The 27,469-nt window shown below is 38.7% G+C and overlaps 2 protein-coding genes across 2 annotated transcripts in view; both read right to left on the reverse strand.

The window, feature by feature from the left end:
- The window catches only part of LOC100876498 (uncharacterized), a 118,565-nt gene extending 103,774 nt beyond the window's left edge, over window positions 1–14,791 (reverse strand). The window contains exon 1 of the mRNA XM_076536937.1: window positions 14,463–14,791. The gene's annotated coding sequence lies outside the window, so the exon portion shown is untranslated. The remainder of the gene's footprint in view (window positions 1–14,462) is intronic.
- Window positions 14,792–14,890: 99 nt separating this feature from the next.
- fng (Fringe glycosyltransferase) overlaps window positions 14,891–27,469 on the reverse strand; it is a 72,479-nt gene continuing 59,900 nt past the window's right edge. Inside the window, exons 7-9 of the mRNA XM_076536946.1 lie at window positions 19,265–19,430; window positions 18,646–18,731; window positions 14,891–15,706 (exon numbers count right to left, since the gene is read on the reverse strand). Of these exons, the coding sequence (XP_076393061.1) occupies window positions 15,649–15,706; window positions 18,646–18,731; window positions 19,265–19,430 (310 nt within the window). The 3' untranslated portion in view covers window positions 14,891–15,648. The remainder of the gene's footprint in view (window positions 15,707–18,645; window positions 18,732–19,264; window positions 19,431–27,469) is intronic.

Raw genomic sequence — 27,469 nt, forward strand, 5'->3', positions numbered from 1 at the left:
CAGCAAATTGAGACCAAAATGATAGCAAGTTGAGAAAAAATTGACAACAAGTTGAGACCAAATTGAGAGCAAATTAACAGCAAGTTGAGACCAAAATGATAGCAAGTTGAGACCAAATTAACAGCAAATTGAAACCAAAATGATAGCAAGTTGATACCAAATTGACAACAAGTTGAGACCAAATTGAGAGCAAATTAACAGCAAGTTGAGACCAAAATGATAGCAAGTTGAGAGCAAATTAACAGCAAATTGAGACCAAAATGATAGCAAGTTGAGACAAAATTGACAACAAGTTGAGACCAAATTGAGAGCAAATTAACAGCAAGTTGAGAACAAAATGATAGCAAGTTGAGACCAAATTAATAGCAAATTGAGACCAAAATGATAGCAAGTTGAGACAAAATTGACAACAAGTTGAGACCAAATTGAGAGCAAATTAACAGCAAGTTGAGAACAAAATGATAGCAAGTTGAGACGAAATTAACAGCAAATTGAGACCAAAATGATAGCAAGTTGAGACAAAATTGACAACAAGTTGAGACCAAATTGAGAGCAAATTAACAGCAAGTTGAGACCAAAATGATAGCAAGTTGAGACCAAATTGACAGCAAGTTGAGACCAAAATGATAGCAAGTTGAGACAAAATTGACAACAAGTTGAGAGCAAATTAACAGCAAGTTGAGAACAAAATGATAGCAAGTTGAGACCAAATTAACAGCAAGTTGAGACCAAATTGAGAGCAAATTAACAGCAAGTTGAGACCAAAATGATAGCAAGTTGAGAGCAAATTAACAGCAAATTGAGACCAAAATGATAGCAAGTTGAGACCAAATTGACAACAAGTTGAGACCAAATTGAGAGCAAATTAACAGCAAGTTGAGACAAAAATGATAGCAAGTTGAGACCAAATTAATAGCAAATTGAGACCAAATTGACAATAAGTTGAGACCAAATTAACAGCAAGTTGAGAGCAAAATGATAGCAAGTTGAGACCAAATTAACAGCAAATTGAGACCAAAATGATAGCAAGTTGAGACCAAATTGACAAGAAGTTGAGACCAAACTGAGAGCAAATTGAGACTAATTTACCTTGACCTCGAGTTAAATCCTCAAGTTAAATTCTTGTACAAGTTATTTTAGTAAGAACTAAAAAATGCGTATCGAGAAGAAATTGTGAATGGAAGAGACATAAGTATTAGAGAGTCCAAGAAGAAACGCACGGTGACCCGATTTATATTCGATGCTTGGATGAATTCGTCGCACGAAACAACGCCAGGTGAATTCATCCGTGAACCGGAGCTCCTTTGTTTCCCGGCCCAGACTCTCAGCCGTGAGACGCGTTCTTATCGATATTATTGGAAAATCTGTTCGTCGAGCATTATTGCCTTCCTGTCTGAGAGGTAAATGCCCGTCTTTTGGTTGCGAGCGAATCAAGGGAAAAAGAAGGATTCCGAGGCGGGATCAAGGTGTTCTTTTTTAGTTCGATCAATGAACTACTCGGTTGAATTGATCGATTATCTTCGGTTATATCTTACTAGCATATTTTAGACACTACTGAATTTGTGGTAGGATGAAGTACCAATTATGACGTACATAAGTTAAATTCAAAGTGTATCTTTTTGTTTGTATCTGACAGTTTCGAGACACAGGATGTAAGGATCCGTGAAAAATGGAGTTTCCTATTAAAAAGAGAAGTACACTACTAACTGTGTTATTACTAATTCTTCATCTACTCGATTGCGAATCAACCTGCATTCATAGTTTTTCTCTGCTGCAATAACTGTTTCAAAAAACATGTTATCGCTAATAAAATACGTAGTGGGGTTTCGTCTTCCTTTCACAAAAACAATGCATTTACGAGTTAATATTAATTATGATTCACACAATGAAAATACTTAAAATTTCAGCTTTTCTAACTTGTCTAACATTACAATGATTAGTCTCAACTTGTCTAACACTACAATGATTAGTCTCAACTTGTCTAACACTACAATGATTACTCTGAACTTGTCCTAACACTACAATGATTACTCTGAACTTATCCTAACACTACAATAATTAGTCTAAACTTGTCCTAACACTACAATGATTACTCTGAACTTATCCTAACACTACAATAATTAGTCTAAACTTGTCCTAACACTACAATGATTACTCTGAACTTGTCCTAACACTACAATGATTACTCTGAACTTGTCCTAACATTTCAATGATTAGTCTCAACTTGTCTAACACTACAATGATTAGTCTCAACTTGTCCTAACACTACAATGATTACTCTGAACTTGTCCTAACACTACAATGATTACTCTGAACTTATCCTAACACTACAATAATTAGTCTAAACTTGTCCTAACACTACAATGATTACTCTGAACTTATCCTAACACTACAATAATTAGTCTAAACTTGTCCTAACACTACAATGATTACTCTGAACTTGTCCTAACACTACAATGATTACTCTGAACTTGTCCTAACATTTCAATGATTAGTCTCAACTTGTCTAACACTACAATGATTAGTCTCAACTTGTCCTAACACTACAATGATTACTCTGAACTTGTCCTAACACTACAATGATTACTCTGAACTTATCCTAACACTACAATAATTAGTCTAAACTTGTCCTAACACTACAATGATTACTCTGAACTTGTCCTAACACTACAATAATTAGTCTAAACTTGTCTAACAATACAATGCTTACTCTGAACTTATCCTAACATTACAATGATTACTCTGAACTTCTCCTAACACTACAATAATCTTAACTTCTAAACATTAAAAAATGGAACACAAGATTTGTGTACCTCTTCCAGAGAAGATAGGGTTACACAAGTTGCGAGCGTGCATCAGTTAATTATCTGCAGCCGACGCGTTAATCTCGCATCAAGCGAACGCGAAACAACGAAGAGACAGGCCATGGTTGGCCAAACTCGTAGCTCGTTTAATCGGCATCCTTTCAAGGCGTAATTCACTCGCGAACGCTCCGAGCTTCCTCGAACCGAACTGCTTGGTGTCGCGTTAATTGCGTTAATTGCGTGGCCTGCCAACGATAACAAGATGCAAACGGGCCGGAAAAAGCGACGCGTTGTCGCGCTAAGTTGGCGCTGGCCAATTATTGTGCCATTAAAATTCTCTGACATCTTGTCTCTTTAATTTCGTGCACGAAGCTTCTTTCATTCTAGGTCCTTGGGACGGGGGATGAATAGCGGAGGTTCGAGGATTTTTAGGATTTTCTACACTTTCGGAAATAATTTGTTTTCTCTGTTCATAAATTTCTGGGATCTTCTACTCTTTCGGAAATAATTTGTTTTTACTATTCTTAGATTTTTGGAATTTTCTACCCTTTCGAAAATAATTTATTTTCTCTGTTCATAGATTTCTGGAATTTTCTACCCTTTCGGAAATAATTTGTTTCCAGTATTCTTAGACTATTGAGATCTTCTACCCTTTCGGAAATAATTTGTCTTCACTGCTCATACATTTTTTGGATTTTCTACCCCTTCGGAAATAATTTGTCTTCACTATCCATAGATTTCTGAGATCTTCTGCCCTTCCAGAAACAATTTGTCTCCACTCTCCATAGATTTTTGCAATTTTCTTTCAAAAATAATTTGTCCCCTCTATCCATAGACTCTTCAAATTTTCTACCCTTTCGTTTATTCAAGTTTTAAAACAATAATCGTGTTAGGTTGCCAAGGAAGCTATCCGGAGGCGTCCAAGATTTTTCATTTTCGAGAAGATTAAGTCCTGAATTCCCTAAAATATTCAACGACCACCTCGAGACAGGATATGAAGAATAAAAAGAGCACAGAGCTTAGCAAGTACAATTAGCAAGAGTACAGGGACTTGTTCTATGCGAACGCCATGGAACAGCCTCATGAACGCGTACCAATTCCAAAGGCACACAGAAACGCCAAATACCCGATTCCCGACACGTACGAGCAATTCGAGTTTCGTTAACGACTTAATGCATGTGCGAACGCTTAGCGGGGACGCGAACTTGCTTCGATAGAATATTCGGGACAAAGGGTGTAAACAGAGTGCGTTGGGTTGCCGACTGCTTTTATGGACTTTTGGCATTTTGAAATTCGGGGTGGGGTATGTGGATATTTGGGGATTTTGGTATTGGGGAGTGGAGAGATATGGGGGTGAGGGGTTTTGGGGGTGTAGGAATTTGGGGGTGAGGGGATTTGAGGATGTGGGAAATTGGGGATGTGGGAATTTGGGGATGTGAGAATTTGGGGGCGTAGAGATTTGGGGGCGTAGAGATTTGGAGATGTGGCAATTTGGGGACGTGGGAATTTGGGAATGTGGGAATTTGGGGATGTGAGAATTTGGGGATGAAGGGATTTGGGGGCGTAGAGATTTGGGAGCGTAGAAATTTGGAAGCGTAGAGATTTGGGGGCGTAGAGATTTGGAGATGTGGCAATTTGAGGACGTGGGAATTTGGGGACGTGGGAATTTGGGAATGTGGGAATTTGGGAATGTGGGAATTTGGGGGTGTGGGAATTTAGGAATGTGGGAATTTGGGGATGTGAGAAGTTGGGGATGAAGGGATTTGGGAGCGTAGAGATTTGGGTGCGTCGAAATTTGGGGGCGTAGAGATTTGAAGATATGGCAATTTGGGGACGTGGGAATTTGGGGACGTGAGAAATTGTGAATGTAGGAATTTGGAGAGCGTAGAAATTTGGACCTGTGGATATTTAAGAATGTAAGAACCTGAGGACGTAGGCATTTGGAAATTTAAAAACTTGAGAACTCAGCTAAGGTTTAGAGAGCTTGAGGACCCAGAACTTGTACCCTCTTGAACATATACGAATTTAAAAATTTCTAAAACAAAATTTGTCCCTTTTCTTCCTCACCACCTCTCTCCAACAACAGACCAATCACAAATCAACCCAGAAACGTAAAAATTGAACTACCTAGACAATTCCTCAGACTTAGTATATGAAGAAACTCGTTTACAAGGCGAAGGAACCGGGCAGTTCTTAGCGTCGCTCATTTACGTCCGTCTGATCCTTATTGCGACAACCTTTCGCGTCTCTGTGGATTATTCGCAGAGAACTCGCGGACGTACGGCAGAAAATAGAATAACACCGGCCAGGTCCCGGAAATGAGATTTCGTGGTCCGCGTGCAATGTAATCTCGACGAGAGAGAGAGGAGAGAGAACCGGGAAAGAACGGCGAGAAAAAGGGTGCGGTAATGGGACGCTACGAAATAAAGCGGTAAAAGCATTAAAAGGATCGAATTTAAGCAAGAATGTAAATCGTGCTTTCTGGTTTATGCGAAATGAAATCAATTCGATTGTCTCTGCTTTCTTTTGAAGGACTTCTGAAAAATTCTCTAAGGACGTTTCAAGGTTATTGTACAGGAATTAAAGAATAATATTATCAATTCAATGATGTGTCTGGTTTATATTGAGACTCTTAAAAAATTCACCAAAGAGACTTCAAGATTAATGTACAACAGATTAAAGAATAATATAAATAATTCAATGATGTGTCTGGCTTCTATTGAAACTTTTAAAAAAATCACCAAGAAGACTTCAAGATTAATGTACAACAAATTAAAGAATAATATAAATAATTCAATGATGTGTGTGGTTTGTATTGAAACTTTTAAAAAATTCTCTTAGGACATTTCAAGGTTAATGTACAATAAATTAAAAAATAATATAAACAGTTCTATGATGTGTCTGGCTTCTATTGAAACTTTTAAAAAATTCTCTAAGGACATTTCAAGGTTAATGTACAATAAATTAAAAAATAATATAATAAATTCAATGATGTGTGTGGTTTGTATTGAAACTTTTAAAAAATTCTCTAAGGACATTTCAAGGTTAATGTACAATAAATTAAAAAATAATATAATAAATTCAATGATGTGTCTGGCTTCTATTGAAACTTTTAAAAAATTCTCTAAGGACATTTCAAGGTTAATGTACAATAAATTAAAAAATAATATAATAAATTCAATGATGTGTCTGGCTTCTATTGAAACTTTTAAAAAATTCTCTAAGGACATTTCAAGGTTAATGTACAATAAATTAAAGAATAATATAATCAATTCAAAGAGATGTTTGATTTCTGTTGAATCTCCTAAAAAGTGCTTCAAAGTTACAGTAAAAAAATTAAAAATAATAAAATCAATTCAAAGAAATGACTCTTACTGAAGCTTCTAAAAAGTGCTCAAAGGTTACAACAATAATTAAAAAATCTAAAATAAATTGAATTCGCCCAATGTCTCGAGAAGTCTCCTAAAGAATTTACTCTACAATAATTCCAAAGTCCCCATCCTAAATTTTGAAAGAGCTCTCTCGAAAATGAAACGACTCGCAACACGACGCTAACTTCTGTTATCGCACACGGAGGTAAAGTTTCGCGAGCAAGAGACAAGAAAATGCTTTACATCGTATTACCCCAGTCCCTTGGAAAGTGTAGCATCCAGGATGTTCGTACCGTCAAAGGTATTCTAGATATTTCATGCTCGGATATCGAGTGACTCGTGTACTTTTCAAATCGATAGGAAACCGTTTGCATCTTTCAGACTTGTCAAAGGGGGAGCTTTTGCGCCCTTTTAGTCGATTAAGCTACGTGTTTTTGGTCAGGGAATGATAAGCAGGTTTTAGTTTCATTGAGAAAAAAGCACATCGGTTGCAGCCTGTGACGTAAGAGGCTGGGATGATGTAAGGTAGGGGTGGATCGTGGATTCTTGCACCCCTGTGCTTTTCGTTTTTCTTTGTTTTGAGTTTTGGGGGAAATTAGGTGGAGGATGTTTAGAAATTGGGGGTTGGGTGAGGGATGTAAGGGGAGGATTGATTAGTGCAATCTCAGGTTTTTTTAGTTTTGAATTTTAGAGAAAATTTAATAGGAAATATTTAGAAATTAGGGGTTGATGTAGTGAGGGATGATATAAGAGGAGGATTGACTCGTGCAACTTCAAGTTTTTTTAGTTTTGCATTTTAGAGGAAATTCACTCGAAAATATTTGGAAATTAGGGGTTGATGTGGTGAGGGATGATATAAGGGGAGGATTGACTCGTGCAACTTCAAGTTTTTTTAGTTTTGCATTTTATAATAGAAGAAATTGACTCGAAAATATTTGGAAATTAGGGGTTGATGTTGTGAAGAACGATATAAGGGGAGGATTGACTCGTGCAACCCTCAGTTTTCTCAGTTTAGAATTTTAGAGAAAAATTATTTGTGAATCTACAAATCTGGGATTGAGGGTGGTGAGGGATGTAAGGGTAGATTTGACTCGTGCAAAACTAAATTCTCTTCATTGGGAACTTCAAAGCAAAATTACTCTTCAAATTTCTTAATTTGAGGTTGCAGAAGATAATGAATGATAAAAGGCTAGAACTGACTCGTAAACGTATGCACCCCTAAATGTTCTCTACCTTAAACTCAAAAACAAAATACTCAAAAATGTAGAAAAAGCTTGCAGCATAAGGGATGATCTAAGAGCTAGTGAACACACACACCCTTTTTCATCAAAAACTTCAGAACAAACCACCTAAAAAATCTGACAAATTTAAGAATCAGTCGAACATTAACGCAGAGATTGCTCCAGAAATTTCACTACGTCCTACAACGTTTGAAATTTGAAAGTTCATAAATTTCCGACAGCGACGTTGGAAACTGTAGACAGTTCGGAAGAAACGTAGCAACTCGATCGCAGGGTCCGTCACTGGAAACTGAGAAGTAGAGATAAGAAGAGAGAGGAAGAGGGGTGGCAATCGTATGTAGGTCGTACTGTCAGTGCCACGACCCGATTTCACCCCCGAGCATCCCCCCGCCCCTGAGACCCAGAATCATCCCCGAAACCGACGTCCTGCGTCACCTCGGTCTCCTCTGCAAATCCCTAAATACATTTCCAACCACCCACCTCCCCCTCTTGTCCACGTCATAATGCTGAATTATTCAACGACACACCCCTTTCTCTGATGAGCTCCTACTACCCTCAACCCTTCCTTTTTTTCTCCCACTTTGTCGCTGCGAATTAACTCGTATTATCTGGACACTGGTTGCAACTTGGGGACGCTTTAAATTGGGGATCTTTTAGCTTGTTTTTACGGGGACGTTTAAAGTTATTCGCGCAAAGTTTAAAAATTAATATACAGACGGGTACAGAAGAGGCTCTTTTACAGAGATCTCACAATTTTTAACCTTTGGGGTACTTTGAGTAGTTGGAAATTTGATCATACATAGACTACTTGTACTTTGATGTAGACTTAAACATAGACTTGTAATTTGACATAGACTTAAAGATAGACTACTTGTACTTTGGTATAGACTTAAACATAGACTTGTAATTTGACATAGACTTAAAAATAGACAACTTGTACTTCGACATAGACTTAAACATAGACTACTTGTGCTTTAACACAGATTTAAACATAGACTAATTGTACTTTGGCATAGACTTAAACATAAACTTGTGCTTTGACATAGACTTAACAGACTCAGTAAGAACAAACATACTAACAGATTCAATAAGAACAAACATAGTAACAGACTCGATAAGAACAAACATAGTAACAGACTCAATAAGAACAAACACAGTAACAGACTCAATAAGAACAAACATATTAACAGACTCGATAAGAACAAACATAGTAACAGACTCGATAAGAACAAACATAGTAACAGACTCGATAAGAACAAGCATAGTAACAGACTCGATAAGAACAAACATAGTAACAGACTCGATAAGAACAAACATAGTAACAGACTCAATAAGAACAAACACAGTAACAGACTCAATAAGAACAAACATATTAACAGACTCGATAAGAACAAACATAGTAACAGACTCGATAAGAACAAACATAGTAACAGACGCGATAAGAACAAGCATAGTAACAGACTCGATAAGAACAAACATAGTAACAGACTCGATAAGAACAAATATATTAACAGACTCAATAAGAACAAACATAGTAACAGACTCGATAAGAACAAACATAGTAACAGACTCGATAAGAACAAACATAGTAACAGACTCAATAAGAACAAACACAGTAACATACTCGATAAGAACAAACATATTAACAGACTCGATAAGAACAAACATAGTAACAGACTCGATAAGAACAAACATAGTAACAGACTCGATAAGAACAAACATAGTAACATACTCGATAAGAACAAACATAGTAACAGACTCGATAAGAACAAACATAGTAACAGACTCAATAAGAACATTAACATTTTGGAGCTACTCAAGATACTGTAGACAGACTATCTCTTGCTTGTAGGCTGACCATGAGGCCAGATCTAAGGCTCCAATTGGTCCAACCAGAAATATATACACAAGAAGAAATATTTTATAGTAGTATTCAAACATCGAAATGTCTCCTGAGGCTGCTCCAGGTGTATCAGATGTGTCCCTCAAACTTGAGTCAGTCTTTTAAGCATGATAAATAGGGTTCTTACATTGAGACTGTTCCAGGTGACGTCCTTTGAATCTGGATCAGTCTTTTACGTGTCATTAATTTGTTTACAATCTGTTTGTCTATTTCCTTTAAATGGATATTACTTGAATGTTGGAACGTCACTGCAGGGTTAAACGTAGAATCAGAGATCGCGGTTTGCGGCTCGCTTAAACGAGGAAATGGATCCCAAAAGGTAGCGCGCGAACAGGAGTAATGCCAGCAGGGATATCTATAATGAACGTCAACTGGAATCAACGGGACATCGGCTGGCCGCGATAAATTAATTAAACCGACACGGCAGCGCGCAGCCTCGTATTTCCCAAAGGCTGTATCGCTGCACGTGCCTCGCGTTCTCATCAATTTCTGATGGAACCGGCGAGACACGACACCCAAGAATCAACAAATTCCTCTTCCTTAATTGCCTTCGCTTATCAGAACTAATTACTCTATTTAACTTCATCTATATTTTCTATATCAATTATTGCTGCAATGTTTACTTCACACGTTTTAGGAGAGCTAGGAGGTTAAGAACAGCGGTGTTACTTGGTCGTTCTGGAGACATAGGTCAAAAACTTAGTTGTGGATGCAGCAAGACTGGATTCAGGGACTTGGACTTACATCTAGGGAGCTGTCAGAAGGTTTTGAAGCTTGTGCTTCTCTTAGGACCTCCAACAAGCTAGCTCAGGATTGTCCAGGTCTGGCTAGGTCCAGAGACTTGGTCTTATTTCAACAACTCCAGTATTTGCAAGGTCTAGCTAGGTCCAGAGACTTGGTCTTACTTCAAGAAGTCTAGAGTTTACCAAGCCTAACTAAGTCCAAAGACTTGGTCCTATATCTAGGGGGCTGTAAGAATCTTCTGAAGCTTGTACTTTTCTTAGGACCTCCAAAAACCCTCTTCAGGATTGACCAGGTCTGGCTGGGTCCAGAGACTTGGTTTTATTTCCAAGGAGCTGTGAGAAGGTTTTGAAGCTTGCACTTTTCTTAGAACTTCCAAAGGTCCTCTCAAGGTTTGACCAGGTCTAGTTGGATCCAGAGACTTGGTTTTATTTCCAAGGAGCTGTGAGAAGGTTTTGAAGCTTGCACTTTTCTTAGAACCTCCAAAGGTCCTCTCAAGGTTTGACCAGGTCTAGTTGGGTTCAGAGACTTGATCTTATTTCCAAGGAGCTGTGAGAAGGTTTTGAAGCTTGCACTTTTCTTAGAACCTCCAAAAGTCCTCTCAAGGTTTGATCAGGTCTAGTTGGGTCCAGAGACTTGGTTTTATTTCCAAGGAGCTGTGAGAAGGTTTTGAAGCTTGCACTTTTCTTAGAACCTCCAAAAGTCCTCTCAAGGTTTGACCAGGTCTAGTTGGGTCCAGAGACTTGATCTTATTTCCAAGGAGCTGTGAGAAGGTTTTGAAGTTTGCACATTTCTTAGAATCTCAAAAAATCCTCTCCAGAATCGAGCAGGTCTAGCTACGTCCAGAGACTTGTTCAAAGAAGCCATGAAACTCTCTCACAACTCTTTTTGAGGTCCCTCCAAAAACCCTTTGTAGGATTTACCAGATCTAGAGTCGTGAAAAGCTTTCACGACTCGTTTTTCTCCAAAAACCCACCGTCCAGCTCTGTCCGGACTCGGTCTTATTCCACCGCGCTCGAAAGCGTTAAAAAGGAGCCGATGCTTTTAAAACGGGCTTAAAATTTTGTAGGGTAAGCACGGAGCTGGTCGCGAAAATAACAGCTGACGCGTTCGTGCAGGCGCATATACGCGATTATCGCGGAACCGTGAAGGACCGAGGGCTATTCAAATTCGCGAAAACCCTCTCGAGATGTTGAATATTCAGGACGTCGTTTCACGCAGACGTCCTGCGACGGGATAACCTCTTCGACGGATACTGCTTACCGGACGGAAACGTCCTTACAGTTTGCTGAGGATCAGATTGTAATTGACACCGAATTGATTCCGTAGACCTTTTATCTCTTTGCGCTGTGATTTGCCAAATATCACACTTTCTGCTACAAATCTAGGAAGTTAAAATGTGACCTTTACTAGAATGAGAAGGTTAGAATATTTTTAGTGACCTTGTAGCTGGATTTATTTGAAAAATTCAGGTGTATGAAGAATATAAGAAAAGTTTAGGTTTGAACGAATGTTTCTAGGCTGATTAAAGTACAAGTAGTCTATGTTTAAGTCTATGTCAAAGTACAGGTAGTCTATGTTTAAGTCTATGTCAAAGTACAGGTAGTCTATGTTTAATATGTTTATTCTTATTGAGTCTGTTACTATGTTTGTTTTTATTAAGTCTCTATATATGTTTGTTCTTATTAAGTCTAGTAACAGCCCTCATTGTTAAAATTCACTAGAACAGTGGGTCAACGAAACAGTTTCAAGCCTCTCCATAGTCGATGATGACTGTTATAATCAACAAACGATTCATCTCGAGTACATTTTCCTGAAAGAACTTTTTCGAAAGAAACACAGAATGGAAGAATAAGAGTAAGAGACGACCTCAAATTGGCCTGAAAAAGTGAGGCGAGGCTCGCTTCCCATTGTAAATTGAACTCACGCGCGAGCTGGAGCATCCGGGAACAACGAAAAGAATAAAAAAAAAAAGAGAGAGAGAAACGAGAAAAGAAAGAAAATAAACGGTGAAACTCGTGTTTCTCCGCATCCACGTTCGCCTTTTGAGAATTCATAAATATTCTACGAGAGAGCGGAGTGGTATCAACGTTTCGATGGCCTAAAAATTCTTTGACGGTATTCCGCTCTCTATGACAGAGAGAAAGAGTTACAGAGTGCATCGCCACGATACAAACATCATTTATTGGAAAACTTTCGTTCGAACTCGGCCACTTCCAAATGGAAAACATAGACAAAATTTCAGTGAAATCACGGCTGAAGTACTAGTGCGTTATCAGGACATCATAAGTATATGAGTGTGTTACGAGTACAATCACGAGGACATCACAGATATATGAGTGCGTCACGAATGCGTCACGAAGACATTTTGAGTATATAAGTGCGTCACGAGTGTGTCACGAAGAAATAGATATATGAGTGCGTCACGAGGTCATCATGGGTATATGAGTGCGTCGCGAGTGCGTCATATATGTGCTATGAGTGTATCAAGAGTGCGTCATGAATGCGTCACAGGTGCTTCAAGAGTGCGTCACGACTTCATCTTTAGTCCGTTATGAGTGCGTCACGAGTGCGTCATATATGTGCCATGAGTGTATCAAGAGTGCGTCATGAATGCGTCACAGGTGCATCAAGAGTGCGTCATGAGTGCGTCACGACTTCATCTTTAGTCCGTTATGAGTGCGTCACGAGTGCGTCATATATGTGCCATGGATGTATCAAGGGTGCGTCATGAATGCGTCACAGGTGCATCAGAGATGCATCAAGGATGCGTCAGGAGTGCGTCACAACTTCATCTCTAGTGTTATAAGTGCGTCACGAGTGCGTCATATATGTGCTATGAGTGTATCAAGGGTGCGTCACGAATGCGTCATAGGTGCATCAGAGATGCATCAAGGGTGCGTCGTGAGTGCGTCACAACTTCATTTTTAGTTCGTTATAAGTGCGTCACGAGTGCGTCATGTGTGTGCCATGGGTGTATCAAGGGTGCGTCATGAATGCGTCACAGATGCATCAAGGGTGCGTCAGGAGTGCGTCACGACTTCATCTTCATCCCGTTATGAGTGCGTCAGGAGTGCGTCCTATATATGTCATGGATGTATCAAGGGTGCGTCATGAATGCGTCACAGATGCATCAGTGGTGCGACAGGACTTCATCTTCAGCCCGTAATAAGTGCGTCACGAGTGCGTCATAGGTGTGTCAAGGGTGCGTCATGAATGCGTCATAGGTGCATCAGATATGCATCAAGGGTGCGTCAGAAGTGCGTCACGACTTCATCTTCAGCCCGTTATGAGTGCGTCATAGGTGTGTCATGGGTGTATCAAGGGTGCGTCATTAATGCGTCACAGATGCATCAGAGATGCAGCAAGGGTGCGTCAGGAGTGCGTCAAAAGTACATCACGGGTGCGTCAGTTGCATCAAAAGTGCATCAAGAGTGCGCCACGACTGCATTTTGAGTGCGTCATGAGTGCATCGCGATATCATGAGTATACCACGTTTAATAATATCCCGTTTTATGTGACAAAGAAAAAGAGTTACAGAATGCATATAAACATCAGTTATTGGAAAACTTTCGTTCGAACTCGACCTGTTCGCTCGCAATTTCAATGTTGCAGCTATACAACCGAATCGACGCTCCATATTCCGAATAATTCTTGATATTTTAACGAGGTTAGCGTTTCTAATCGCGTTACGAGAACCGGCGAGTAATAAATTATTCCGGAAAAGCGATCCGCAAGAGATACTTTCGAATTAAACCGCTAGAAATCAGAAAATCATGAAATTATCGGTTTAGCTTCTGATTAATACGATTTGACGAAGCTCTCGAGCATACGTCGAACGAAGAAAGCTGAATAAGATGTCAAGAACCTCTAGAAGGTTTGAATGAACGGTGGATACGTTAATCATCATTATAATTAAAAACGAACTCAATGAACGCCGGCATTCGAATCACGTGCTCGTACTTCCGGTGAGATATCGAACGAGTGCATACTCGAGAAAAATTCGAGCCGGGGGAATGGATATAACTCGGATCCTCGCGAGACGGACGAATAAATTTTACCAAAGAACCCAGAGTAAATATGTACTCTAGACCCATGTATCTCTCGAATGTACTTCTTCCATAACGAATCATGAGAAAGTAATAGCACGAAGTTCTACTAAATTCTTACGAATAAAAAATTGAAGAACTTCAGTCATGACTACATTTACATAACTTTAAATAGATTGCAATTAATAAAGAAAGATCAAACTCCTCCAATACTCTTACAATTTAAAACTCCAATAAAAATTTTACAAGAATATTACACAAGAATAATGCACAAGTAATAATAAATCTGTACATTTATACTTGAAGACCAGTATCGATTTTTACAATAGAAAGACTTATCGACTAAGACTTACCTGGGACTTCCTTCGTGACCGACGATCAGTGAATTCACTTTTCATTTTATTTAACAGCTGAAAGTCGAACATCGGTACTGAAGTTATGTTCGGAAGTGCAGAATGAAACAGGATTGGAAAGAGAGCAGCTTTACCGACTGTGTTTCTTCAGGAGAGGGATAGATGGAGGTACTTGGACGGAAAGGCTGCAGCTCTCCTTCTGGAAAGAAGTTATGTTTTACTGCTTTGGTAATTTGATGGATAAAGAGATTATTTTTATGTAACTGTAAAAAATATTACTGTTGGATAATTACTGCTTTACTGAAACCTTCAAGGTTTTACCTTGAAACCAAGGTTTTATCTTGAAAACCTTGGAAGTTACTCTTCAGTAAAACAGAACTTTGAGACTGAAGGATGTGACATTTTAGAGAAGATGGTGAAATTCAAGATCGTATAGATATGTCCGTGTATTATATAAAACATCGTTATTGTAACGTACATAATCGTACACCCGCCTCTTTCCTTCTCCTCGATTTCTCATAAATCAACTATTCTCGTATCTCTTGATATTGCACAATCGCGAAAAGGAAGACGAGGAAATCGAACGCCGAAGTTTCCTAAAGATCTATAAAGTTCCACTCCTACTTTACGTGTTTGTCCTAAAGAACATCTACAAGTTCCACTCCTGTGTTCCTTATTTTCTAAGATGGTATCTTCTACAATCTTTATGCCATCTACAACTGTACTCAAATTTTTATTTCAGAAAATTCTGCGCACAGCATCCGACTTCCTCTCACGCGTAAAAAACAACATCGCACTCACACTTAAATATCACATTGTACGGGTTTCATTACACGGGGACTAGCTTAAGGTAATTTCCTACAGCGGCGACGTCGCCAAAATATTCGAACCCTACCGAAATATTTCAATGTAATCTCGATAAGGTTGCTTCTATGTACAATCCGAGTTAAACTTTCCACGCTCGAAACAAAAATCTCTCTTTCTGTACATAAATACGATCTACGAGCGAGATAGCGATGGTCCATCGGTATTTGGCTCCACGTTGCGTAAACGTTCCAAACTATCTACATCTATGTACAAATTTCACGACACAGTTCTAACTTCTCTGGACACGAATAAAAAAAATAACAAAAACAAAGTACAGGTGAATCCTCGAAGGTTCTCTTCCGTTTCTTCATCCGGTGGATCATCTGTGAGGACAGTTGGCCACATGGGGAAACAGATGGCAGTGGATCGACTTGAATCTGTAATTAGAATTAAGGATTCTTTACTTCTGCATTAAGGAGTCTTCTGCTAGGTACTTCTACTTCAAGGAAATCGATGGAGTTTGCGAAGGGACAAGTTTTGTTAAGTAGTTGTGAAGTTGGAAGTGGAGATAACGTGGAATGAACTCAGATGATTATGTTGGGATTAGAACTAGCAAGAAATGTTGTAGAGATGTTATAGAAATGGCTGGAGATTTTGTCTACGTCAAAGAGTCAAGCTAATGAAAAACCAATAGGAGCTTCATAATAACATTTATAATAATAAATACTAAATTTCTAGCTGCTAATAGTACAAATTATAGAAATGTTATATAGAAATGGCTGGAGATTTTGTCTACGTCAAAGAGTCAAGCTAATGAAAAACCAATAGGAGCTTCATAATAACATTTATAATAATAAATACTAAATTTCTAGCTGCTAATAGTGCAAATTATAGAAATGTTATATAGAAATGGCTGGAGATTTTGTCTACGTCAAAGAGTCAAGCTAATGAAAAATCAATAGGAGCTTCATAATAATATTTATAATAATAAATACTAAATTTCTAGCTGCTAATAGTACAAATTATAGAAATGTTATATAGAAATGGCTGGAGATTTTGTCTACGTCAAGTAGTCAAGCTAATGAAAAATCAATAGGAGCCTCATAATAACATTTATAATAATAAATACTAAATTTCTAGCTGCTAATAGTACAAATTATAGAAATGTTATATAGAAATGGCTGGAGATTTTGTCTACGTCAAAGAGTCAAGCTAATGAAAAACCAATAGGAGCTTCATAATAACATTTATAATAATAAATACTAAAATTTCTAGCTGCTAATAGTGCAAGTTATAGGAATGTTATATAGAAATGGCTGAAAATTTTGTCTACGTCAAGTAGTCAAGCTAATGAAAAATCAATAGGAGCTTCATAATAACATTTATAATAATAAATACTAAATTTCTAGCTGCTAATAGTGCAAGTTATAGAAATGTTATATAGAAATGGCTGGAGATTTTGTCTACGTCAAAGAGTCAAGCTAATGAAAAACCAATAGGAGCTTCATAATAATATTTATAATAATACATACTAAATTTCTAGCTACTAATAGTACAAGTTATAAGAATGTTATAGAAATGGCTGGAGATTGTCTACGTCAAATAGTCAAGCTAATGAAAAACCAATATAAGCTTCATAATAATATTTATAATAATAAATACTAAATTTCTAGCTGTTAATAGTACAAGTTATAGAAATGGCTGGAGATTGTCTACGTCAAATAGTCAAGCTAATGAAAAACCAATAGGAATTTCATAATAATATCTATAATAATAACAACTAAGAATATCTAGCTTCTAACAGTACAAGTTAGAGTCCACAAAAGTCTACCGCAGATTCTCCTACAATGAAGCTCCATAACCACTTGTGACAAGAGAAAAATAGAAGGACGGAAACAAAAGGTCCAGAAATTGCAGACTAATTATGAATAAAGTCAATTAACGGAGCATCCCGGTGTTCCCAGGTTCGTGTTTTCTGCCACACGGACAATTATACAGGCAATTGAAGCTTTCACGCAAAAGGAAAAGAAACGAGAGGAAGCAGAACGAGGCAAGATTCAGTTACACGCAGCTCTACCGCTAATTACTCCTCTGTCTAGCTGGGGATGGTAAAAAAGATAGATTAGTGCTGGAGAATCAAGGAAGTTCACCTGGGATTAAGTTAGGGAAGTTTGAAGGAATTGGAGACTTCTGGGATGCGTTGTAAGGTTTCTGTTTTATGCAAGGTTCAGGAAAATTGGGAACTGTGGAACATTTGGGGAGCTGTGAAAACTGAGAAGGAGGTAGAACAAGGATATGAGCTTATGAAGACATCATGAGTTATTTTATTTATAATTATTTTATAGATATTTGACTTTTTATTTTATCAGGAAGGGTGACTTTTTAGAGAAAGGACTCTAACTGGACAACTTATAGTAAGGAACAGATCAAACTTTCTGTAGCTTTATTTAGCCCAAACCTTTCACTTTAATGTTTCTTAGTTTCTTTAATTCTTGATGAGGTTTTAGGTAACATTTCATTTTTGACCAATTAGTTTCTTTAATTCTTTATCAATTTTTACTTCAAGTATAATTAATTGATCAGTTAGTTTCTTTAATTTTCTATGAGCTGGGAGGTCACATTTAATTTTGGATCAGTTAGTTTCTTTAATTCTTTATCAATTTTTACTTCAAGTATAATTTTTGACCAGTTGGTTTCTTTAATTTCCTATGAGCTTGTAGGTCACATTTAATTTTTGATCAGTTAGTTTCTTTAATTTTTTATGAGTTTTTAAATCAAATTTAATTATTGATCAGTTAGTTTGTTTAACTTTTGACCAGCTCCTACGTCAAATTTAATTATTGATCAGTCAGTTTCTTTAATTTTCAACCAGTTTTTATATCAAATTTAATTATTGATCAGTTAGTTTGTTTAATTTTTGACCAGCCCCTACATCAAATTTAATTATTGATCAGTTAGTTTCTTTAACTTTTTATGAGTTTTTAAGTCAAATTTAATTTTTGATCAGTCAGTTTCTTTAATTTTCAATCAGTTTTAATATCAAATTTAATTTTTGATCAGTTAGTTTGTTTAACTTTTGACCAGCTCCTACGTCAAATTTAATTATTGATCAGTTAATTTCTTTAATTTTCAATCAGTTTTTATATCAAATTTAATTTTTGATCAGTTAGTTTGTTTAATTTTTGACCAGCTCCTACGTCAAATTTAATTATTGATCAGTTAGTTTCTTTAATTTTCAATCAATTTGTACGTCACATTTAAATTTTGTTTAGTTAGTTTCTTTAATTCCCAATCAATTTTTACGTCACATTTAATTCCTGATGACTTAGTTTCTTTAATTTTCGATCATTCTTTACATCACAGAAGCTTGAGTTACCTTTTAGGATCGTCCTTCATGTCGAAGCCGTCGATCTTCAAAATATTCCACTCGTCCCTAGGACCCTTCGAGTAGCTGAACGAAACCTGCGAGAAAAATAGTTTGAAACAGATATCGATGCGGGTGACCATCGCCAGCAGCAACACGATATCGCTATTTTCGCATACCTAACGAAACACGAGCTCCGGCAAATATTTGTTCTGTCCGAAGATACGATTACGCTTTTCTACGACCGTTTTCTACACGGTCAGCTCCTAAACGTAACCGTCAAAAGACATTCTCGTCCGAGAATTCATTTTTCGTAAAGAAACCGCTTTCGGATTTTGGAAAGCAGCGAAAATGGTGGGGCGAACAATGGTCACCTGGTTCTCGTGAGTCAGTAGCGGTAATTTCCGAACAACGGCGATTAAATAATGGTCATTGTACGATGGAAAGCGAGCGCGGTGATTCATGGGAGATTATTCTATTACCCGCGATTAGACTTCACACTGCGACCCGTACCATCTTAATTCCCTCCCCTGGCATTTTTTAAATCCCTACCGGATCAATTAATCACCGAGATTGAAAGCGTTTTTCCTCCTGGAAAAAGTTTCGGGAAGTTGGAATTTCTCGAAATTACCTGTTCACCGAAGGTGTCCTTGTTGAGAAACTTCATGGGCTCCAAATGCGAGTGGAATTGCTCGATGACGGTGAGCTGTTTCTTCAGCAGGTACTCGATTATGTATCCCATCGTCACGTCGTCGGGCAACCTGATTCTGTCGCCGACTGTGATGAATTTCCCTCCTCTGAAAACAACGATGTAAAAGGTAGATTTCGTTCGGAGGAGAAATAGAATCTGTTGGGCCGGTGTTTAATTGTCGGATTGCGCGAAGCCACCTTAATTTACCGGCATTCCACGCATGTAGATTAGCCGTGAACGCGCACCTGCTGCTCGTCCACTGTCCTCTCTTCGTTCCGCTCCGCTCGCTTCCTCTCCCGAGCATAACTGGTTGGCCGCATTAAACCGAGTCCCGAGCCTCGGCATTTATTAAGGCCGTTCGTCCACGCGATATGCCCTACCAGCCCTAACGAATTTCCATCGATCGCTCGATTATTCGACCTATTAATCCGCTCGATTCGACCACGCGACGCCACGCTTCGACGGGCTTGAAATCATTTTCCATGCTCCGTCAATGCCTTGTTAGCTTATGGACTAATTTCGTTACAACGAAAAATACTTTTGCTTCGAAATAAAGAGCAAGGTTATCAAATGGCTGTAAGATACAAAATAGGACTTGTAAATAATATTATGATGTTTTAAAAATGTTACTATATTTTCTCAAGTAAAATTCTTCTTAAGGGTTGAAACAGAAAAAAGATTAGTAAGATGCAAAATATGACTTGTGAATAATATTATGATGTTTTAAAAATGTTACTACAATTGCTCAAGTAAAATTCTTCTTAAGGGTTGAAACCGAAAAAATATTAGTAAGATGCAAAATATGATTTGAAAATAATATTGTGATGTCTTAAAAATGTTACTACAATTTCTCAAGTAAAATTCTTCTGAAGGGTTGAAACAGAAAAAAGATTAGTAAGATGCAAAATATGAGTTGTAAATAATATTGTGATGTCTTAAAAATGTTACTACATTTTCTCAAGCAAAATTCTTCTTAAGGGTTGAAACAGAAAAAAGATTAGTAAGATGCAAAATATGACTTGTGAATAATATTATGATGTTTTAAAAATGTTACTACAATGTCTCAAGTAAAATTCTTCTTAAGGGTTGAAACCGAAAAAATATTAGTAAGATGCAAAATATGATTTGAAAATAATATTGTGATGTCTTAAAAATGTTACTACAATTTCTCAAGTAAAATTCTTCTGAAGGGTTGAAACAGAAAAAAGATTAGTAAGATGCAAAATATGAGTTGTAAATAATATTGTGATGTCTTAAAAATGTTACTACATTTTCTCAAGTAAAATTCTTCTTAAGGGTTGAAACAGAAAAGAGATGAATAAGATGCAAAATATGAGTTGTAAATAATATTGTGATGTCTTAAAAATGTTACTACAATTTCTCAAGTAAAATTCACCTTAAGGGTTGAAACCGAAAAAAGATTAGTAAGATGCAAAATATGACTTGTGAATAACATTGTAATGTCTTAAAAATGTTACTACAATTTCTCAAGTAAAATTCTTCTTAAGGGTTGAAACAGAAAAGAGATGAATAAGATGCAAAATATGAGTTGTAAATAATATTGTGATGTCTTAAAAATGTTACTACAATTTCTCAAGTAAAATTCACCTTAAGGGTTGAAACCGAAAAAAGATTAGTAAGATGCAAAATATGACTTGTGAATAACATTGTAATGTCTTAAAAATGTTACTACAATTTTTTATGTAAAATTCTCCTTAAGGGTTGAAACCGAAAAAAGATTAGTAAGATGCAAAATATAACTTGTGAATAACATTGTAATGTCTTAAAAATGTTACTACAATTTCTCACATGGAATACACCTTAACACATTGACTGCCACGTCATCCACATATGAGTGACAAGTTGCTAAGCCGATCTAACATGAGTATAATTAAAAATTTATTCACTTTCCCAATAAAAAATTTTTACACTAATTACACGGCATTCTTGGATTAATTACACGTATCTATGGAAAATAACTGTAATAATCTATTATAAAAATATTTGGTAAAATTGATGGTAACTTAAAAGACTCCTTGACGCAATTTTCAATTGTTTCATTGTGTGAATGTGTTAAAAGCGATCGATATCGAAATAAGTCTTTCCATAAGACCCTTATCCGTGGACACCGATCCTTTCGACATACCAAGCGGCTCGTTCAGACAAATCTACGATGCCTCGAAAGCGGCAACCCTTTGAGACATTTGTCCCCGTACTGTTCTCTCGCGTCTCGAACCAGGTGTCACTCCGTTCGATATACAAGCTTGCTCACCGAACTTGCGACTACCGGCCGCTCTAATTGGCACGATTTATGTCCACGTTCTCTTCCCTTCTCGATTGACCCACGAACTCGCGAAATTGCCGATTTCACCCCTTCTCGAGTGACGTCGATTCTTTCTATCGAATTCCGAATCGCCTGTGCATTTTTTGTGTCGAGGGACGAACGCTTACGTCAACTCCTTGCCTTATAATTTATTTGTCTGGTGCGTCAGAACTAATCACAATATTAAAACAGACAGGGAAGGTTGAAATATGTCAATTTGAAATTGAATTACAAATGAAGACATATTCATATAAAGATATATAAAAGACAGATAAAATAACTGCTGAAGTTCGAGTGCGTCACGAGTGTGTCATGAAGACATCATGGGTATACAACTAGTGCGTCACGACAACATCATGAGTGTGTCACGAGTGCGTTATGAAGACATCAAGACTAGAGCACGAGTGCGTCAAGGGTGCGTCACGAGGACGTCAAGAGGACATCAAGAGTAGAGTACGAGTGCGTCAAGGGTGCGTCACATTTCCTGATTCCCACGTCCTCAAATTTCCACATTCCCCAATTTCTACGTCCCCCAATTCCCACATGCTCTAATTCCCAGATACCCCAATTCCACGTCCCCCAATTTCCACATTCCCCAATTCCCATATTTCCCAATTCCACGTTCCCCAATTCCCACATTCTCCAAATCACAGATACCCCAATTCCCACGTCCCCCAATTTCCACATTCCCCAATTCCTACGTCCTCCAATTCCCACGTCCCCCAATTTCCACATTCCCCAATTCCCATATTTCCCAATTCCACGTTCCCCAATTCCCACATACTTCAAATCCCAGATACCCCAATTCCCACATCCCCCAATTTCCACATTCCCCAATTCCTACGTCCCCCAATTCCTACGTCCCTCAATTCCCACATGCTCCAAATCCCAGATACCCCAATTCCCATGTCCCCCAATTTCCACATTCCCCAATTCCTACGTCCCCCAATTCCTACGTCCCCCAATTCCTACATGCTCCAATTCCACGTCCCCCAATTTCCACATTTCCCAATTCCCATATTTCCCAATTCCACGTTCCCCAATTCCCATATCCCCCCATCCCTACATGCTCCAATTTCCAGATGCCCCAATTCCCACATTCTCCAATTCCCATATTCTCCAATTCCTCCAAAATTCCCCAACGTCAAGAGTGCGTCATGAAGACATCATGGGTATAGCTCGAGTGCGTCAAGAGTGCGTCACGAGGTCATCATGAGTGCGTCAAGAAGACATCATGAGTATAGCACGAGTGCGTCATGAGGACATCATGAGTATACCAAGGGTGCGTCATAAGTGCGTCATGAGAACATCAAGAGTATAGAACGAGTGCGTCAAGGGTGCGTCATGAAGTTATCACGAGTGCGTCAAGAGTGCGTCCCGAGGACATCACGAGTATACCACGTGTGCGTCAAGAGTGTGTCACGAGAAAATTACAAATATGTGACGAGTACGTCACGAGACAAATTCGTCAAAATGGTGCAAGGGGTTAATAAACGTGTCGGCAGCTATCTTCATACTCGTAGCGCCGAAATCGATGGGAGAGCCCCGGAATTTATTATTCCAGAGCTTCGACGGGAAAAAAGAAAGATGTCCTCTCAGTTGGTTTACACACGGTCGAAAAATCGAACGGGACCCCTCGTAAGTAAACAGCCGGTCCTCCTCCGGCACCGAATTTCTCACGGTCCACCGAAAAATTTTCACGATATTCCCCGTCCAATTAGCAGGAATCTTCGCGTACGCAAAGCGTCGCGTCTAATTAACGTTTTCCGAGAGAACCGCCTAGAAGAGGGCCCCGAACGGGCCCGGGAAAAAATGTTGGACGAAACGAGAGCAATAGAGAGAGAGAAAGAGGGAAAAGGGAGAGGAGGCACTCATTAGCGAATACCATCGTTGAATTCTCGAATACGGCGTACCTGCCCGGCCGTCTCTCTCTTTCTCTCTCCCGGTTCTTTTTAATTGGCCAGATTAGTCCCGAAATCGCGTACCCTTTCGCTGCTCCCTCTCGCCTTCTTCCTTCTGTCGCTCCTTTTTTTCTCTCCCCTCCCCCTCGGCGTTGCACCTTCCTCGCCGTTCTTTCGGCACCGCCGACACGGAATATCGGCCTCGTTAAAATACCTACGGGCCCGAAGACGAAATCGAAATTTCAGGGGTTACAAGAGAGGATGAAAGGGATCGAAACGTGTCCTTCGAGCTTTCAGTCTTCGTCCGCCGCTAAATAAGCCAGAGGGACAGATTTCGCGATACCGATCTCTTTTATCCTTTACATTCCTCGCAAACCGCCGGGAATTTTGTGCCACGAAAATTTACCAATCTCGTGCTCGTCATTTTCACGTGTGGATCGATAAAGTTATCGATGCCGCGATCGAGATGAGATCTTCCTCTGATCGAGCCGACGTTATCGATCGAACGAGCACCTCGCGATCGTATCGATTAATTTCTAATCGATAGCGGCAATCAATGCGGCAAGAGCAAAATAGACTTCGACGGTTGGATCTTCCCATGCTTCACAAGTTTTTCCTCGTCGCGATAATAAACGGAAACGTAAAAAATCCCCCTAAGAACTTTTCAGCGCCAGAACTGGGTCGATCGATTCCCTTCCTCGATTACTGTTCACTAAATTCATCTGTGGGACCACTATTTAGAAAGTGTCAACGTCAATGAATTTACAGAAAGTAAATGTTTTTACAGAACCTGTAAATAATGAGATGGCACTATCGAAAATACGAAAGTAATTGATGTAATAAAGGTAATTTACTTGGACCCCGCGTTATCCCAAACTGAAACCGACACTCACATTCAGAAGCGACTTTCTCAAACGAATCTCTGAATATTTATCTTTATCCTCCGCCAACTGAATCGAAATTGCTTATTAATTAACGACGTCCCCGTTTCCGGAGGAGGAAAGAAAGGATCGAAGACTCTCTGGACAACTCTTTGATTCCATTATTGCTCGCCTAATTGGATTCCTCTCCGCGATCACGGCACACATCTATAAACCCGCGGCTCGTGAAACCAATTTGGGCATTCCTACGTATATACGTGCCGGGCCAACCGTCGCCGATCTATAGATCACCGCCGACACTCGGATACCTTCGCATCCCCCAAATTTTCTAGCTGTATTGCAGCTCCTTAATTGGCCAACTTGTAGTCTTAGATCCCTTTGAGTCGCTATTCGATCGTGTCGCGATCTTTATATACGAACCCCTCTACGAGGGCTCCAAATAGTGTACGATGGTTCCCGAGTTTGTACGAAATTCTCCGATTACCTGCTAAAATAGTCAAAGATCGGGAACTTTTATCTTCGCGATTTTTATTTGGTCTTCGACTTCTGTGAAGTTTTTTAAGACTTCTAGTCTTCTAGAAGTTCTTCTAGGGTTATTTAATTGGTTAACCCCTTGATTTTGACGAGTGACGCACTCGTACCTCGGCTGCGATCAATTTTACTCAAATTTTGACTGCGCTTCAATTTGCAGTTCGAGTCCAATTATAATTTGAATAGTTAGCAATTGAATAACAAAATATTGATATAATATTTCAATCTTTTTGTTCTGTTTTAATGTTGTAGCTATGATGACTGACGAATAAGTCATAGTGCAAGGGGTTAAGCGTAATAGTATAAAATAATGAGTCGCGTTTGAGATTGCAAGGGTAACCAGTCGAAAACAGAGATAGTTTTTGCGGACGTTGAATCGAGTCTACGAGCACGTGGGTGGCAATCAGCCGTAGGCCCATTGTGACCGGCTCGTTGGTCGTTAATTAAGACCCATCTCAATCGAATCTTTCTCTCCGCCCGATGGACAACCGATCGAAAAATCGTGATTCCTCTATCGTGACATTTCAATTCCTCCGAGACGTTCGCGTCTTTACCTGATCTCGTTTAGTCGATTACTCTGATTCGAAACAAAAATAGAGCAAGATTTGTCGAGTTCAGTTTCTCGTGGTAATTGAAGAGGCTAAATGATTAATTCGCAGAAATTCGGTTCCAAAAGTACTTATTACCGATGTTAAATCGGTTCGTGTGAAACGAGATTTCGAAATAAAAAATAATTGCTTCGTAATGAACGGTCGCAGGAAACGTTTCCTGTTAACGAAGAGGAGTTAATATCATCGACGTTTAAGAGGCATGCACCGTTACGAATATGCTATCATAAGTAATGAACAGTTAGAAAGTCTCGATCAACGGGACCAACTTTATCTCGGGACGTCTTCTAACCCTTTACGGTCTATAAATTTGCGATACCTCGAGATTAAAAGACGCGTCGAATAATTACCAAGTATATACTTGAATTAATTTGAAGGCCGAAATTGAAGAACTGAAAGTCCGATTAAAAACGTAGCTCGAAAGGCTCGGTCTCTTCGAAAGAAAGCAAAACAAGGAAAATGGAACTCCTGAATCGGTCCTGTAAGAAAAGAGAGAGAGGGGAGCAGTGGCAACGTCCCTGAATGAGAAAGCGGTTCGATGCACTTGCTGCCGGATCCCCACCTTCCTTCCTATTCGTGGCCGATTCAGACGTGTTGCAACACGAAAGGAACGAGTGTACAGGATAATGCCAGGAGCGTGTATACCCTCGTGGACAAGAACGGGGAAACTCGAAGAGGAGGATGCGGTCTGATTCGAAAGCCCTCCCAGGTGCCGGGCTTTTTGCCAGCTTCATTCGTCTCGCCTCGTTCCTTCTCTCGTGATTTCGGGGAATCGTGAAAATTTCGATCGAGAGAACGGAGATGACACTCTCGAAACGAGGTTTTTCGAATTAATGATGCAACGGAGGAGGCTTGATAAGAAGAACGTCTCCTCTCACTTTGGAGGACCAATTTAGATGCCTAAGGCAAATGACGGAGGATTTCGACGCGGGGTTTCTGCGCATGCGCGGGGAGTACGAGTATGGCGGCCGAGAAAGAATAGTTTAAACTTTCCTTTGTCTTATTATTAAATTACTATTAGGTTAAATTACTGTTTAATCTAGAACTAAAGAGTAGTACTCTAGACAAGGAGAGAAGGAATCAATTTATATTAAACTAGTGGAGGTACAATTTCGACGCGGTATTGCGAATTGCGCATGTGCGGAGAGTACAAGCATGGCGGTCGAGAAAGAATAGTTTAAACTTTCCTTTGTCGAATTACAATTAAATTAGTATTAGATTGAATTACTATCTTTAACCTAGGACTAAAGAGTAGCACTCTAAACATGCAGATAAAGAATCAATTTATATCAAACAAGTGGAGGTACAATTTCGACGCGGTATTGCGAATTGCGCATGTGCGGAGAGTACAAGTATGGCGGTCGAGAAAGAATAGTTTAAACTTTCCTTTGTCGAATTACTATTAAATTAGTATTAGATTCAATTACTATCTTTAACCTAGGACTAAAAAGTAGCACTCTAAACATGCAGATAAAGAATCAATTTATATCAAACAAGTGGAGGTACAATTTCGACGCGGTATTGCGAACTGCGCATGTGCGGAGAGTACAAGTATGGCGGTCGAGAAAGAATAGTTTAAACTTTCCTTTGTCGAATTACTATTAAATTAGTATTAGATTGAATTACTATCTTTAACCTAGGACTAAAGAGTAGCACTCTAAACATGCAGACAAAGAATCAATTTATATCAAACGAGTAGAAGTACGATTTCAACGCAACATTGCGAACTGCGCATGCGCGGAGAGTACAAGTATGGCGGTCGAAAAGTAGTTCACATTCACCGCTAGTTTAAATATATTCTGTAGAGTATTTTCGCATCCTTTCTCAATTTTAGAATGCTATAAAAGTATAACTTCAAAAGCCAATACCAGTAATACAATAAAATAATATAATATATAAAA

This window comes from Megachile rotundata, chromosome 11 (genome assembly GCF_050947335.1).
Source record: "Megachile rotundata isolate GNS110a chromosome 11, iyMegRotu1, whole genome shotgun sequence".
In the NCBI taxonomy this organism is placed as follows: domain Eukaryota; kingdom Metazoa; phylum Arthropoda; class Insecta; order Hymenoptera; family Megachilidae; genus Megachile; species Megachile rotundata.